This window comes from Panulirus ornatus, chromosome 17 (genome assembly GCF_036320965.1).
Source record: "Panulirus ornatus isolate Po-2019 chromosome 17, ASM3632096v1, whole genome shotgun sequence".
Taxonomy (NCBI): Eukaryota; Metazoa; Arthropoda; class Malacostraca; order Decapoda; family Palinuridae; genus Panulirus; species Panulirus ornatus.
In genome coordinates, this window is record NC_092240.1 from 55,481,628 (window position 1) to 55,498,487 (window position 16,860).

The window sequence follows — 16,860 nt, forward strand, 5'->3', positions numbered from 1 at the left end:
CAGTGACCCAGAACAAACCCTGCCACACATCTGCTGTGGCTGTATCACACATCTGACGTGCTCACTAGTCATCACGGTTGTGGTAAGACGGAAACGTTGTGGTGTATGTCTTCGTGAATTTGGTGGTGGAGACAAATGGTATAATGGAGACAGAGGACGAAGAAGGTGAGATGTGGATCAAGGTCAACGTGGTATACGGCACTAGCAAGAGGTCAAGGTTCACTGTCAACATGGCTGGGTGGCAGGGTCAACATGGCTGGGTGGCAGGGCCAAGTGACTATGTCTGCAGCATTACCAACAACCACTGGCGCACCAGTGTTGTTCTCCCGCCCACAGAACGTCTCCAGGGATGCGTCACTCTGGCGTTCAGATCAAAGTAACAGTTTCTGTCGTATTGTGTTTCTTTCTCTTCTCCGTCCTGGCGACATATCTCGTCGTAACACATCTCCTGGTTGTGTCTCTTCCTCTATCTCCATCTTGGAGGCCTGGGTATCCCTGGCCAACTGTCTTACTTACGACTGTCACTTGTCTCAGTCTATGATCACCTCCTTCGTACAGTCATAAAAGAGTTTCTCTCCGGACACACACAAGGTCTATGCACCAGATTTCTTCCCTTGTGTCCTGCAGGAGTGTCCCTCACGACCTGGGGGGAAGGGGGGTTGCTCCTCTTTTTCGCATCTGCTTTAAACCCAAACTTTTCTTTCATGTTTTGAGGAAACATTGTCACAACCTTCCTGTAGACCGGTGACCACTGCTCCTGCATGCCTCTTGCTTTGGTTTATTATTTTCTGTCTTGTACAGGTCGGCTGACCCTAAGCTGGAGAGAGTCATCATGATGTTGACCTTCATATATCGAGTGATGACAACTTGGCATCAGGTTCTGAGGTCCAGCCTCACCTCTGCCAGTGTACCTGCCTCACGTCACTCCCACATCTACCTTCCTCGCTGGTCACTTTGTGTCCATAAGTACACGTCTCAACCTCTGCCTCTGTCATCGTCTGTCCTCCACCGGGCTCCGTCTAGTCTCAGTAAGCTCTTCCTTCCTTCTGTCTACAACCTCCCCCCCCCCCTCCCTCAACAATAACCCAGTGCACCTCACACTCAACATGTCTTCCTCTACTGCTCTAACGTCCGCCCCATCCACGTCTCGTCTCTGTACAACGGCTTATATAAATCCAGATATGGACGGGATATCCCAGTGGGTCAGACATAACCTTATACCTCTATGGACGGGATATCCCCGAGGATCTGTAACACATTTTCTTCATATTTCTCTTTCCAAAAGTTCCACCACTTACCAGAACAACCTAACTCACTAGTAACACGGTAACAACCCGCACATTACATACGTACGTACACAGGCAAGTCTCCATACGAACAGGTTGATGTGTTCAGATGGCCAAGATTCTTGTCTTGTACACAGTTCCTTCCACCATCCAGGGGTCCACTGGTCATCTCGAGAGGTTATAACTTTACCAACCAACCTGGAACGCTCGAGTCCAGAGCAACGATAACACTTCTCAACTCTCCCAGTGTGACCACCAGAACTTGACCCACTTGCCCTGTAGTATGATATTTGTTCTCTCGCTCTTTTATTAATATCACTTTAGTTACCACTCCCGAGACCTGGCCAGTTGTGTGGCCAGTCATCCTAGACCACATAACACACGGGAAGCCGCTACGTCACATGATTACTGTGTAGCCGGCTGTTACCAACTCAAGGGTGAGACAATATTGTGATGTTTCCTTTTCTACACCGCTAAACTTTGGAACTCTATAACCTCACCAACGACGACGACCTCTCCGTATTCCAAAGACAGATTATCCTTTTCCTTCAAAACTTGACGGTTATTCTTCCTGTTCTGCTAACTTTCCTTTTAAGTCCTTTTTTATGCTTCATGTAATGCCTGCCCTCCTGGACTGGAGTTATGACGTATTCTTATTTCTTACATGATTTTGCCATCAAGGTAGGCTTTCAGCCTGTTAGTGATAAGCATCATTGATGCTAATCCACTCAGCTGAGGTGCACAATGGCCTTACCTGCACACATACGTTCACTAGTTATCGTGTTATGATGCACCGAAACCAGAGGCAACCATCCACAGCCAAGCCCCACAGACTACTTGTCAGCTTCATACTGCTTGGTTCATCCTAGTGGAGGTACATCTACTGTCCTCTCTATAACACATCAGTTCATTTCATTTTAACCAGTGCACGCCTCTCACCCTCCTGAATGTTCAGGCGCGGGTAACCCAGAACCGTCTTCACTCCATCCTTCTTTGTCCTTTACTGTCTCTACCCACCTTCTCCTTCCTCTCTTCGCTACTGACATACTACTACTACGCTTCCTTGTATAAACTTTTTCTTCACTCATTCCGACGTCCCTACCATGTCAACAACACCCTATTGTCAGACTGCACTTATTGCCACACGTCTGTTACTACCACACTCCTTCTCGTACTACCACATCTCTTCTCCTACGTCATCATTCCTCAAGGTACCAAGCCCCCTTGCAACAGCAGTCCCTGAGGACGTCTACTCTCGCTTTCTTTTGTTTTCAAGACCCAAGCTTGATCCATCCATCCATCCATCCCTACCTACAGTGATGTCTGGATTATTGTAACTTCCAACATGCCCATCTTTGGTGTTCCCGGACTCCGCCTGCTTGTGCTCACACCACGTGTTGGGCGAGGCTGAATCATCGCCAGCTGAGGAGAGGGAATATTGTCTCACCAAGGAAGGTTTTGCTCGCTCCCCAGGTGTCGTCCTTCATATTCTTCCTTCTGATTATATCGAAGCCTCGACGCTGCAGGATCCGTGTACAAGTGGTCGTCGTCCAATGGTTATATTATAATACCTATCTGTCCCTACACACACACTGACCTCTTCTTCCACACTTTACTTCCCTCCTCAACCCTCTGACTCACTTCAGCCCCCACGATTCCACCTGCTACTACGTCCACTCCCAGCCACCTAATTCAATCCACTTCCACAAAGTCCTCCACATTCACACACACTCGGGCCATCTTCCCTCGCTTCACTCCTACGCCACATCATCTCATTTTTGCTCAAATATTCTTTCAATTTTCTCCTTTCACACACACTTTTCCAAACTCTGTCCCCAGCTTATGAAGTTTCTCTTTGGAATCTGTCACCAGTGCGGTATCATCTGCCAACAGCAACTGCTACAACCTACCATTCCCCTACTCCTGGTACGATATGAACCTGCCCATCGCTCTGACTATGGCATTTGCCACCTTCACCATCCCGTTCATAAATAGATTAAACAATCATGATGACGTCACGCTTTCCAAATGCAGACTCACCTTCGATGAGAACCACGCTCCCTCATCCTTTCCTAGTTGCACACATGCCATCCCCTCCTGCTGAGAACTCCTCGTTACGTTTAGAGACCCTCCATTTACCTCATATATTGGTAGCAGCTTCTACAAGTCCATTTTGTCATATGTTTTCTTGAGATCAATAAATGAAACATACACTTCCTTTTTCTCCCAGAATGTCTCACACAAATTCTTCAACGATCACACCTGGTGCACACACCATGTGCCTCTCGTGCAGCCACGTCGCTCCTCCCGTATCACATGCTCTGAACATACCATGATCCTCTCAGTCATGACTCACCCATACACCTCACAAAGGTCTACTCAACAGTAATTCCAACGTTCACTTTTGTTCCCCGTTGTCTTTATGAGGCACCACACCTGCTCCTGCCAGTCCTCCTGCTGGGCCATACAAACAACTAACTAACCAGTCGACTTACCCAGTCTTCACCTGCAACTACGTGCTCATCTACCGCTTGGTAACACTTCATCTTACTCAGGACTTTCACTGTTTCTGTTCACTGTACCAGTCACCATGACTCATTCTACATGTAAGCTCTCACTATACATTCATCACAACACTTACTTCATTTCCTATCCAGCTCTTCCTTGCCAGTCATCACTTCCCCGTCTCCTGTCCTCACTGATGCCTACATTTGTCCTTTTGTTCACATCACATTATCTACCCTCCTCCAAACAGCTTTCTTGGTCTCCCTAAAGTTCACAGATATTCTTTCATCCTAGTTCTTATATGCTCTCACAGCTTCTGTTAACCTCCTGCCTCTTTCTCGTGTACTCCTCCCGATCTCTCGCATTCCTTCCCTGCAAATACTGTCCATACGCCCCCTTTTCTTTTCTAACATTCAACTTCCTCATTCCACCGCTAACTACCGTTATCTATGGTCCCACATCCAGCCCTCAGGATCCCACACCACCAACAAAGTAAGCAGTGTTTCTTGAAATACCCTGTACTCCTCGCCCATTCCCCTGTGTCTCATTTGGTCTCATCCTATGTGTGTGTCTCATTCTCACCATCTTCACTCAGTCTGTCTCGGTATCACGGCACATACACCACTTCCTCAATGTATGTCATTTCCTCTTTTCTTAAACCACTGTTAAAGACCTGGTGTTGTCGGGTCATACTGGGGCTGGCACTTTGTGAGGTATGACCCAACTTGTCATGTGAAGTGTGTCATGCGCTCCTCTCTCTCTCTCTCTCTCTCTCTCTCTCTCTCTCTCTCTCTCTCTCTCTCTCTCTCTCTCTCTCTCTCTCTCTCTCTCTCTCTCTATGTTACATGCCATGACTGTGGTCTGCGGTCAGTGCACACCACCGCCCAGCAAGCAGCTGTGCTGTATGGCACCACACAGTATATTCCCTTATACGAGGTACTGAGCAAGAACTTTCCAGAACGCGCCCAGGAAGAGAGCGACGGGCGGGTCCTTGTGCAGCACCTGAGCAGTAATTGTGCCGCCTGACTCGCCCGTCGCTGCTACCACAGCAGACAATCGTTGGCACATGTGGCCTGTGGCGTGAGGCAACGACACCCTTAAAAGACATTTCGAATAAGTAAAAAGTCATGAGATTTATGGGGAAAGTAGATGAGAGAAGTTGGAGCGAGTGCATGTCCTTGTTGGCGGCGTCGGGGGTCGAGGTGAGGAAGAGTGTGGCAGTGGGCGAGGCGTGGGCAGGCCAGCCACCACATCCCAGGCCACCACAGGTACCCCCCCCCCCCCTCCATCATCATGTGTACGCTCTCGTTACCGTCTCATGGCTCCAACCATCTTGCTGTATTTAGTCATATACCTTTAATGCCCGTTAACTCCGTTGTAGTGAACTGACGGCAGGTGAGGCGGGCTGGGAGGGAGCCTGTGCCCGGCCGGGGACCCCAGGTGGTGTCGGGCAGCAGGCAGCCTGGGCCGGCTGGTAGCTGGGCAGACAGTCAGTGAGTTGCTGCCGTGCAGTGAGGACCTACGCTCATCTCGCCCCTCCACCTCTACATGCCTTCAAAGGTAGAGTGTCTTCTTGTTGTCTTACGTAGCGTTGGTTGTCAGGTTCGGCGAGGAACATTGTCTTCCTCACCTTCTCCTGCTTCCCTCCATTTGTTCATGTATTTATTTTAGATTCTGTTGATCGTTTGTCTTCTTGTGTGTGGCTGTAGCAGGCAGGAAGGCTGACGGGCGGGTGAAGTCTCCCGTCACCTGCCTGCTAATGGTAGCCTTGTATTGTGATGGTGACGGCGCATGTACGGGTTGTCAGCGAATCGCTGTGTCGTCACTCCTTACCAGGTGTCAGTGAGGCAGGCGCGGGCCGCCCAGCCACACCCCTAGTACGGCCCTCCTAGTGAGGCAACCATCATCACTTGACCATCAACTTACGTTATCCTCACGCCTCATGTGTCAGGTCCTTCATGTACCTCATGAGTCGGGTCTTTGATGTACCTCATGTGTCAGGTCCTTGATGTACCTCATGTATCAGGTCCTTGATATACCTCATGTGTCCGTCGTTGATGTACCTCATGTGTCCGTCCTTGATGAACCTCATGCGTCCGTCCTTGATGTACCTCATGTGTCCGTCCTTGATGTACCTCATGTGTCCGTCCTTGATGTACCTCATGTGTCCGTCCTTGATGTACCTCATGTGTCCGTCCTTGATGCAATTATGGGTCAGTTTGCCACCTTACCTGCACTCTTCATGTAGTGCAGCCTCCCAGGGGTAACTCTCCGGTTACCCCTTTGTGTCACCTCCCTGTATCATCTCTTTGTTACCTCCCTGTGACACTTGTCCCATTTCTTCCCACCTCACCTCTTTATTACCTTCCAATGTCTCCTGCTCTCTTACCCACTTGGATAATAAACATTTTTACTTCCCTGTATCACGTGTTACCTCCCTATATCACCTGTCTTAGCTCCCTATATCATCTGTCTTACCTCCCTATATCACATGTCGTGTTACCTCCCTATATCACATGTCTTACCTCCCTATATCACCTGTCGTGTTACCTCCTTATATCACCTATCGTGTTACCTTCCTATATCACCTGTCATGTTTCCTCCCTATATCACTTGTCGTGTTTCCTCCCTATATCACCTGTCGTGTTTCCTCCCTATATCACCTGTCGTGTTTCCTCCCTATATCACATATCGTGTTTCCTCCCTATATCACCTGTCGTCTCCCTGTGACACCTGCTTTGTTATCTCCCTGTTGTTTAGCCTCTTACCTCCTGCTGCCCTACAACATTGCCAGCGCCATAACGTGTCCGAGGTTGTCTTGATGTTGCAACACTTGTGTGTTGGGCTTGACCTTATCCTACGTGTGCCTTAAGATGGTCTGGACGTCTTCTACCCCCACAGCTGGGTCTGACACCTTACCTTACCTTACGTGTACCTTACGATGGTTTGGGAGGTCTTCTACCCCCACAGCTGGGTCTGGTACCTTACCTTACCTTACGTGTACGTTACGATGGTTTGGGAGGTCTTCTACCCCCACAGCTGGGTCTGGTACCTTACCTTACCTTACGTGTACGTTACGATGGTTTGGGAGGTCTTCTACCCCCACAGCTGGGTCTGGCACCTTACCTTACCTTACGTGTACGTTACGATGGTTTGGGAGGTCTTCTACCCCCACAGCTGGGTCTGGCACCTTACCTTACCTTACGTATACCTTACGATGGTTTGGGAGGTCTTCTACCTTCACAGCTAGGCCTGGCACCTTACCTTACCTTACGATGTAAGGGTAGAGCAACCAGAGAACATAACATGAAATTAAGCAAAAAAAAAAAAAAAGAAGAATGTGAGAAAAGATAGAAAGAAGACCTTGTACAGTTTAGGAGGAACGAAGGAATGGAACAAAGTGAATGAGAATATAGTAAATATAGATGACTGAGATACTTAATGAATGAGTACGTTGCTTACGAATATATTATATAATATATATATATATATATATATATATATATATATATATATATATATATATATATATATATATTTTTTTTTTCATTCTATTCGCCATTTCCCGCGATAGCGAGGTAGCGTTAAGAACAGAGGACTGGGCCTTTGAGGGAATATCCTCACCTGGCCCTCTTCTCTGTTCCTTCTTTTGGAAAAATTAAAAATTAAAAAAAAAAGATATATATATATATATATATATATATATATATATATATATATATATATATATATATATATATATTTCTTTCTTCTTTTAAACTATTTGCCATTTCCCGCGTTGGCGAGGTAGCGTTAAGAACAGAGGACTGGGCCTTTTTTGGAATATCCTCACCTGGCCCCCTCTGTTCCTTCTTTTGGAAAATTAAAAAAAAAGAGAGGGGAGGATTTCCAGCCCCCCGCTCCCTCCCCTTTTAGTCGCCTTCTACGACACGCAGGGAATACGTGGGAAGTATTCTTAATCCCCTATCCATATATATATATATATATATTCTTTTTTCTTTCAAACTATTCGTCATTTCCCGCGTTAGCGAGGTAGCGTTAAGAACAGAGGACTGGACCTTTAAGGGAATATCCTCACCTGGCCCCCTTCTCTGTTCCTTCTTTTGGAAAATTGAAAAAAAACGAGAGGGGAGGATTTCCAGCCACCCGCTCCCTCCCCTTTTAGTCGCCTTCTACGACATGCAGGAAATACGTGGGAAGTATTCTTTCTCCCCTATCCCCAGGGATAATAGATATAATAGATAATAGATCTTTCATTGATGAATCCCTTATGTAAGCAAAGAAATCATTTTATAGAGTTGAGCCCAAACCTCCCATTGACACCAAGAATCTTATTCTTTCTAGGGTACTTTAACATAGATCAAATAAAATATATTCTATTGGATCTATGTTAAAGTACCCTAGATCTTTCATTGATGAATCCCTTATGTAAGCAAAGAAATCATTTTATAGAGTTAAGCCCAAACTTCCCATTGACACCAAGAATCTTTTAGTTCTCCTTTTTAATAATAATTTCACTTTACTTCCCATGTTGCTCAAATCCTTTATTGTAAATGTTGCCTTCAGCAACAATATTACAATAAAGAATATCTTAACCTGGAATTCACCCGAAAATTCTCTTGGATGCATCCATAAAGTGCCCTTTGGAAATTGTCATAAATTTTATGTTGGGCAGACTGGGAAGGATCTTTCTGTTAGACTTAAGCAACATAAATATAGTATAAGAGCGGGACAAGAATCAAATGCCTTGTTTAATCACGTTAAAAACTATGATCATTGTTTTGACTGGAGTAATGCCATCTCAGTTATTAACTCTAACTCTATTACCACGAGAAATATCATTGAATCTTCTATCATTAAATACATAGAGAATTATAATCTTAATATTAGTGATGGTCTATACAAATTAGATAACTTTATTGTTGATAAAATTTGTAAAATGATAAGTTTATAAACGTTCGTTGTATGTCTTGGACAATCGCATGTTTACCAAATGGCGTCCTAGCTTCGTCTCTTCGATGTATATTAACTGATTCATATTTCTCTCTTGTTTCTCCCCTGATGATTTGATTACTACACGAAAGTGCACGCCACTAATAGGGAAATAACTATTCGAATACTATGTACTCGAATACCCTTCGTCTCACGTTGGTGAGCAACGGGGTCTACACCGGCCATTTCCCATCAGGCTCACACAGCCAGCAGATAGCATATTACCGAACTTAACTGTACAACGCGGAGGTATATGAATACGGACAAAGTGCATATGAACACGCACCTTCATAGAATATACAAACCTCCAACAGCCAGGATCGAACCCGGGACCCCCGTGCAACAGACGGGAGCGCTACCGCTAGGCTATGATCGCCTATATTAAGATTATATCAGTGATAGTCTATACAAATTGGATAACTTATTGTTGATAAAATTTGTAAACACTTCACCTTCTTGTCTACATAATAAGTTTATGATACGGTCGTTGTCGGTCTTGGACAATCGCATGCTTGCCAAATGGCGTCCTAGCTACGTCTCTCCGTTGTATATCAACTGACTGTTATATTTCTCTCTTGTGTTTCCCCTGATGATGTGATTGTTACACGAAAGTGCACTTGGGAACTTATCGTGTTTCATTCTCCCCGCGGACTCATAGGAATATACTTGATCACGCGCAAAAGTGTGATCCTTTCCAATATATATATATATATATATATATATATATATATATATATATATATATATATAGTTTTATACTTGATCGCCGTTTCTCGCGTCAGTGGGGTACCGCCAGGAAACACGAAAAACGACCCATCCACTCATTGCGGTTGAATTTATTAAGAACAGGATGACTGTGTTTTTGACTGGTTGGTAAGGCTATTCAATGTATGTATGACTCATGGTGAGGTGCCTGAGATTGGCGGAATGCTTGCATAGTGCCATTGTACAAATGCAAAGGGGATAAAGGTGAGTGCTCAAATTACAGAGGTATAAGTTTGTTGAGTCTTCCTGGGAAATTATATGGGAGGTATTGATTGAGAGGGTGAAGGCATGTACAGAGCATCAGATTGGGAAAGAGCAGTGTGGTTTCAGAAGTGGTAGAGGATGTGTGGATCAGGTGTTTGTTTTGAAGAATGTATGTGAGAAATACTTAGAAAAACAGATGGATTTGTATGTAGCATTTATGGAACTGGAGAAGACATATGGTAGAGTTGATAGAGATGCTCTGTGGAAGGTCTTTATGAGTATATGGCGTGGGAGGCAAGCTGTTAGAAGCAGTGAAAAGTTTTCATCAAGGATTTAAGGCATGTGTACGAGTAGGAAGAGAGGATAGTGATTGGTTCCCAGTGAAGGCTGGTCTCTGGCAGGGGTGTGTGATGTCTCCATGGGTGTTTAATTTGTTTATGGATGGGGATGGTAAGGGAGGTAAATGAAAGAGTTTTGGAGAGAGGGGCGAGTATATAGTCTGTTGGAGATGAAAGGGCCTGGGAAGTTAGTTAACTGTTGTTCGCCGATGATACTGCACTGGTGGCTGATTCGAGTGAGAAACTGCAGAAGTTGGTGACAGATTAGAATAACGTGCGAAAGGAGAAAGTTGAGAGTGAATGTGAAGAGCAAGGTTATTAGGTTAAGCAGGGTTGAGGGACAAGTTAGTTCGGATGTAAGTTTGAATGGATAGAAGAAACTGGAGGAAGTGAAGTGTTTTAGATATCTGGGAGTGGACTTAGCAGCGAATGGAAGCGGAAGTGTCACAAAATGGTGTTGGGAGCGAAGGTTCTGGGGACGATGAAGAATGGGTGGAAGGCGAGAACGTTATCTCGGAGAGCAAAAATGGGTATGTTTGAAGGATTAGTAGTTCCAACAGTATATTGCTTGCCTTCATCCATTCTCGGGGCTACCCCGCCTGACAGGAAACAACATCGCCACCCCCTGCATCAGCGAGATAGCGCCAGAGAAATGGATAAGAAAAAGCCACATTCGTTCGCACTCAGTCTCTAGCTGTCATGTTTAATGCACCGAAACCATAGCTCCCTATCCACATCCAGGCCCAACAGACCTTTCCATGGTGTACCCCAGACGCTTCACTTGCCCTGGCTCAGTCCATTGACAGTACGTCCACCCCTGTATACCACATCGTTCCAATTCACTCAATTCCTTGCATGTTTCTCACCCTACAGTATGTTTAGAACTCGATCGCTCAAAATCTTTTTCACTATCCTTCCACCCCCAATTTGGTCTCTCACTTCTCCTCGTACCCTCCACCTATGACACATATGTCCTCTTTGTCAATCTTTCCTCACTTATTCTCTCCATGTGACCAAACCATTTCAATGCACTCTCTTCTGCTCTCTCAACCATACTCTTTTTATTACCACACATCTCCCTTACCGTTTCATTACTTACTCGATCAAACCACCTCACACCACATATTGTCCTCAAATATATCATTTCCAGCACAACCCTCCTCCGCACAACTCTATCTATAGCCCACGCTTCGCAACCATATAACATTGTTGGAACCACTATTCCTTCAAACATACCCATTTTTGCTCTCCGAAATAATGTTCTCGCCTTCCACACATTCTTCAACGCTACCAGAACCTTCGCCCCCTCCCCCACCTCAGCAGGGTCTGATCCAGGGCACCTCAGCAGGGTCTGATCTGGGACGCCTCAGCAGGGTGTGATCCAGGACACCTCAGCAGGGTCTGATCCAGGACACCTCAGCAGGGTCTGATCTGGGACGCCTCAGCAGGGTGTGATCCAGGACACCTCAGCGGGGTCTGATCCACGACACCTCAGCAGGGTGTGATCCGGGACACCTCAGCAGGGTCTGATCCAGGGCACCTCAGCAGGGTGTGATCCGGGACACCTCAGCAGGGTCTGATCCAGGACACCTCAGCAGGGTCTGATCCAGGACACCTCAGCAGGGTCTGATCTGGGACGCCTCAGCAGGGTGTGATCCGGGACACCTCAGCAGGGTCTGATCCAGGACACCTCAGCAGGGTCTGATCCGGGACACGTCACTACCTAGGTCATATAGGTGGGATGGCCCACCCTTACTACCCAGGTCAGAACAGGTGGGATGTGAAAGGTGTGGGTGGGAAGTGAGGAGTGTGGGCGGGGCACAATGAAGGTGGGCAGGGCGTGCTGAAGGTGGGCGGGGCATGTTTGGAACAAGGACACGGTCGCTAGCGGCTCAAGGTCAACATGTCAGTGTTGTTATTGTTGTTATGTGTTGTGGTGAGTGTTGGGCCAGGTGGCGCACCTCATTCCTGCTGAGGAGGTAGCCAACATTGTGAGATGATGACTGTGAACAGGTTGACGTCAATCTTGTATTATGTAGAGAAGTTGATAGTTACAACTCGTTACGGTGGCGTCTGGTCCTCTGATGATTGGTCTAATACACATCCTCGTTCTCCACCAAACATTTGGACAACTTTTCTATATTTCATCACACTTAAAATTTGATGTTGTCACGTCTTTTCAATAGCTGTAGCCTGCAGCAAACATAACTGAGCAATTGTTACCTCTTCCATAAACCTGGTCGGCTGGATCCTACGTATCTTCAACATAAGAAGGTAATACCAGGGATGACGATCTTCAAGACTGTGATATTCCCAGAAGAGAATATTGTTATGTCTTCATATTATCCCCAGTTCGAACGAAACCGCAGTGTTAGAAAATGTGCAGAGACCTTCCCCAGGCCACAGAGACCTTCCCCAGGCCGCAGACAACTTCCCCAGGCCACAGAGACCTTCCCCAGGCCGCAGAGACCTTCCCCAGGCCACAGAGACCTTCCCCAGCCACAGAGACCTTCCCCAGGCCGCAGACACCTTCCCTTGGCCGCACTAAAACATAAACACGTTAAGTACTGGGAGCGAGTGAGATGTGAGCAGGTGATGCTGTACTGTGCTGAGCGCTGTGAGACAAGCGAGACTCACTCCCGGAAGACATAGTGCCCGACCTGCAGCACCCAACAACACTTCCCTCCTGGCACGCCAGGCGACGAGGACTGTACATTGTTGACACTGGAATGCGGGGGTTGCAATAAGGAGATCAAGACAAAAATTATATAAACATAAGGTTGTCTGGGCTGATGTGCAACATTAAACACATTGTCGGCAGCCAGTAGAAACACGGGTGAAAATCTGAAGGCCTGACCATGTACGTAGCAGACCAGCATGACTGACCACATGAGCAACAGGACGGCATGGTTCTTCACCAAGCATCATGGTGGTGGTAGGGCAAGGCTGCACAAGATGCACTCCAGGACAACTGGCCCCACCTCACACTGGTCGATGTTGTGAACGTTAAGCATCAAGTTAGAGTCATGGTGAGGGTCACACGATGGCAGAACATTACAGCAGGTGAGGTTGACCATCGTCCTACACTACACCTGCCTCACCCGCACTTTGCTGACGAACGATCAGGTTATTACTGTGGACGTCTACTGCCGGTCTAGCCAGCCATGTTAGCCACGCTGTGAAGGAACGAAGATGTTGTGGAACACTGTGGTAGTAACAGTTCGACACCACATAAGTGACCTCCGCCAGAAAGGTAAACTGTTGGTGTCTCGCACTTGGCCATGTGTTGCGGCCCCCGATCTTCCCAGACACTGAGACTACAGTGCACATGGCCACAGAACTCTTGCTGACCCCGACACGGGCCACAGAGGGCCACCAGGGTGAGTCAGGCAGCGCTGAGTCAGAAGGGGCGGTCAGACGGGCAGGTAGGCGGAGACACAGCCAGGGAGGCGACGCCCTCCACCAACACCGGCACAAGGTCACGTGTAGCGTTGGTGAGGAGGGTGACTATGGTGGCTCGTGTGAAGTGAGGGAGAGTGAGTGGTCTCTGGCTTCCATGAGGGGTCGTGGGGCATTATGAGTGGTCTCCTGAGAGAGAGTATGAGTGGTCATAGGACAGTATGAGTGGCCTTGGTCCATCATGTGGTGGGACATGATCCAGTGGTGTGCTGGGATATCATCATGAGGTAGGTTGTGGTAGACGTGGGTTGTGTGCCTGCCACTTGGGGGTCGGGATGGGGGGGGGGGGTCAACACTAGCAGCAGCAGACACACACCTCCTCCTCATGTCACACCGGCTCAGCCAGACACACACCTCCTCCTCATGTCACACCGGCTCAGCCAGACACATTTTCATGGACATAAAACAGTGAATAAACGAGCGGCTACCAAACTGGCCGTTAGCAAACGAACAGCTGAAACTGTTCAGCATCGATGGTTGAGGCCATCATAACTACCATGCCCGTACATTCTCAGGTGATGGTTGAGGCCACCACCTGTATTGTGGCTGACGCTAGCACACCCAGGGGGTGGCCGTGTCGGAGGTGTTGGCCCTCACTGGTGACCCAGCCATGTGTGGGTGTGGCTCTACCGGAGGAGGAGGAGGCGGCTGGAGGGAGGTGGTATGTGGTCAAGGTGGAGGACGAGGACTTGGCTCAGTCCAGGGTCACCCTGGCTTGGTCCAAGCTGACCCTCCCACGGTGGTGGGTCTTACCCCAGCACAGCCCAGGGTGGTGGGTCTTACCCCAGCACAGCCCAGGGTGGTGGGTCCTGCCCACACCTGCTGCTTGTGGCTGGCCTGTCGTTCGGGTCAGGTCAGTCTGCCTCCCCCACCACCGACCTCCTTGGCTCCGGGCTGGCAGCACCATCATCGTGTATATATACGGTGTCACCTGATCATGATGTATATAGTTGGTTTATATAGGAAAGTACATATATAAGATGGGACCTGATCATGATGTATATAGTTGGTTTATATAAGAAAGTACATATATAAGGTGGGACCTGATCATGATGTATATAGTTGGTTTATATAGGAAAGTACATATATAAGATGGGACCTGATCAAGATGTATATAGTTGGTTTATATAAGAAAGTACATATATAAGGTGGGACCTGATCATGATGTATATAGTTGGTTTATATAGGAAAGTACATATATAAGGTGGGACCTGATCATGATGTATATAGTTGGTTTATATAAGAAAGTACATATATAAGGTGGGACCTGATCATGATGTATATAGTTGGTTTATATAGGAAAGTACATATATAAGGTGGGACCTGATCATGATGTATATAGTTGGTTTATATAGGAAAGTACATATATAAGATGGGACCTGATCATGATGTATATAGTTGGTTTATATAAGAAAGTACATATATAAGGTGGGACCTGATCATGATGTATATAGTTGGTTTATATAGGAAAGTACATATATAAGGTGGGACCTGATCATGATGTATATAGTTGGTTTATATAGGAAAGTACATATATAAGGTGGGACCTGATCATGATGGACATCGTTGGAGTGTTGTGAACCACGTGTGTTCCATGTTTGTGTTGCTGTTCAGGTCTTGAACATGTGTTTCCGTTGTTTAGTTTGTGTCACACGTTATGTTTTGTTTCTTATTGATCTGTACCATTGACTTGTATCATTTCCACATCCTGGGTATCGCTCGCCGGTAACAATTGTTGATGTTGGTGTGCAGTGTGAGCAGAGCACATGGGAGGGCGGTGGTGGACAGTGGCTCAGTGTAAGGAGCATCTTGTCCTGGTGACTCATGCCTGCCACGCCTCCCTCCATATGTCGCTGCCATCTTGACCTCCTCCTCCTCCTGCTGACTCAGACATCTGGAGGGCTTCCCTGGGCAGTAGCCTTACCTTCTGCCACTGCACGTTCTGAGCCTATGTGTGATGCCAGATTGCTTCCTGTGTCCTGTTCTGTTCAGCAGACGATGTGTCTGGCGGCTTGTGAGCCCGCCCCAGCACCCGCCGCTCCTGCTGTCAATAATATGATCGTGGTTGAGGAGGCTCCGGCCGCTGGTGGTGCAGTAGCCTCACGTGAACCAGTAACCCTGGCGTGTCTCACAGCGCCGTGCTGGACCATCCCGTTACCTGATCATGAATGGCCGAGGCTGGATCTCTCAGGGAACACAGACGTGTGAACACGAGGCGGGAGAAGGAATGACATCATGACAACCACCAGCACTGTAGGTCGACACCCTCGTGCTCATGGTGTGAGGCAGGCCTGGGCTGCGGCAACCCATGTGTTGGTAACAACTGGAGTGGTATAGTGGAGCTGGTGGCCGCCTGTCACTCCCTCAAGATTCTCCCGGAGGCCACAGCCTCGGCCAGAACCCTGCTGGGCCTGAGTATCCTCCTCCTGCTGGAGATGGATGGGTTTATTACCACGGTTGTGGGCGGGCCGGCACCACCCGAGGCCCTGATATTGGATCCCAACCAGTAGTGTCAGGCCTGGCCCGCAGATGTGGGTGTGTGGGGGGTGGGGTGTAACCTGTGGTGGCTGCCTGCAGCATTGATCAGCCGGGCAAGTGACCTTCACTTGTGTTGCTGGCTGTAAACACCAGCCCGGCCTCTCAGGTCACTGGCTATAGCCACAGACGAGTTCTGTAGGAGGAGGCTGCCAGCCGGTGACCAGGGCGGGGCGCCGGACCTCCACCCACACCAACCACCGGAGGAGGTAAAGTTCAGGAGCGGCAGACCCGGTCACTCACTCAGAACCCTCCACAGTAGCCCGACCACTTGATCCTCCCGTAAGGCGCAAGACAACCAGACTTGCCGGGTCCTCCTGCAGCGAATGGGCGTCCCGGACACATCAGGGCCAATCCCTCGACGTCTCACAGATGTCCCACCTCCATCAGCATGTTCCATACAAGTGTGCCAGCAGTCCCTGGACGTCTTCCAGCCGGCCTTGTGTCTCACAAGTGTGTGTCCACCACATCATCTCATGGCAGCCAGCCCACGTATACAACCAGTTGATAATTCTAGGTTTATCGTGGTAGTGGCGCGGGGGTGTCCGGTGGCTGGTTACCACACGCGCGCGCACACACACACACACACACACACACACACACGATGCCTAACCTACGATTAAATTCTCCAGAAGGAGAGAAGCACGCCCAAACCACCTCCAGGTTCTGTACCCAGGATAATGGACGAAGCTGCCGCCTGCAGCCACCCACCACATCTGTGAGGGAGGGTCAGAGTCGGGCATAATCACCTGGGATGTGTACACGACAACGTCACG

At 48.0% G+C, this 16,860-nt stretch overlaps 1 protein-coding gene across 1 annotated transcript in view; it reads left to right on the forward strand.

Annotated features, from left to right (window-relative positions):
• The first annotated feature begins 5,141 nt into the window (after positions 1-5,141).
• The window catches only part of LOC139754806 (protein CIMAP1C-like), a 60,351-nt gene continuing 48,632 nt past the window's right edge, over positions 5,142-16,860 (forward strand). Inside the window, 1 exon segment of the mRNA XM_071672639.1 lies at positions 5,142-5,351. Coding sequence (XP_071528740.1) covers positions 5,340-5,351 — 12 coding nt within the window. The 5' untranslated portion in view covers positions 5,142-5,339.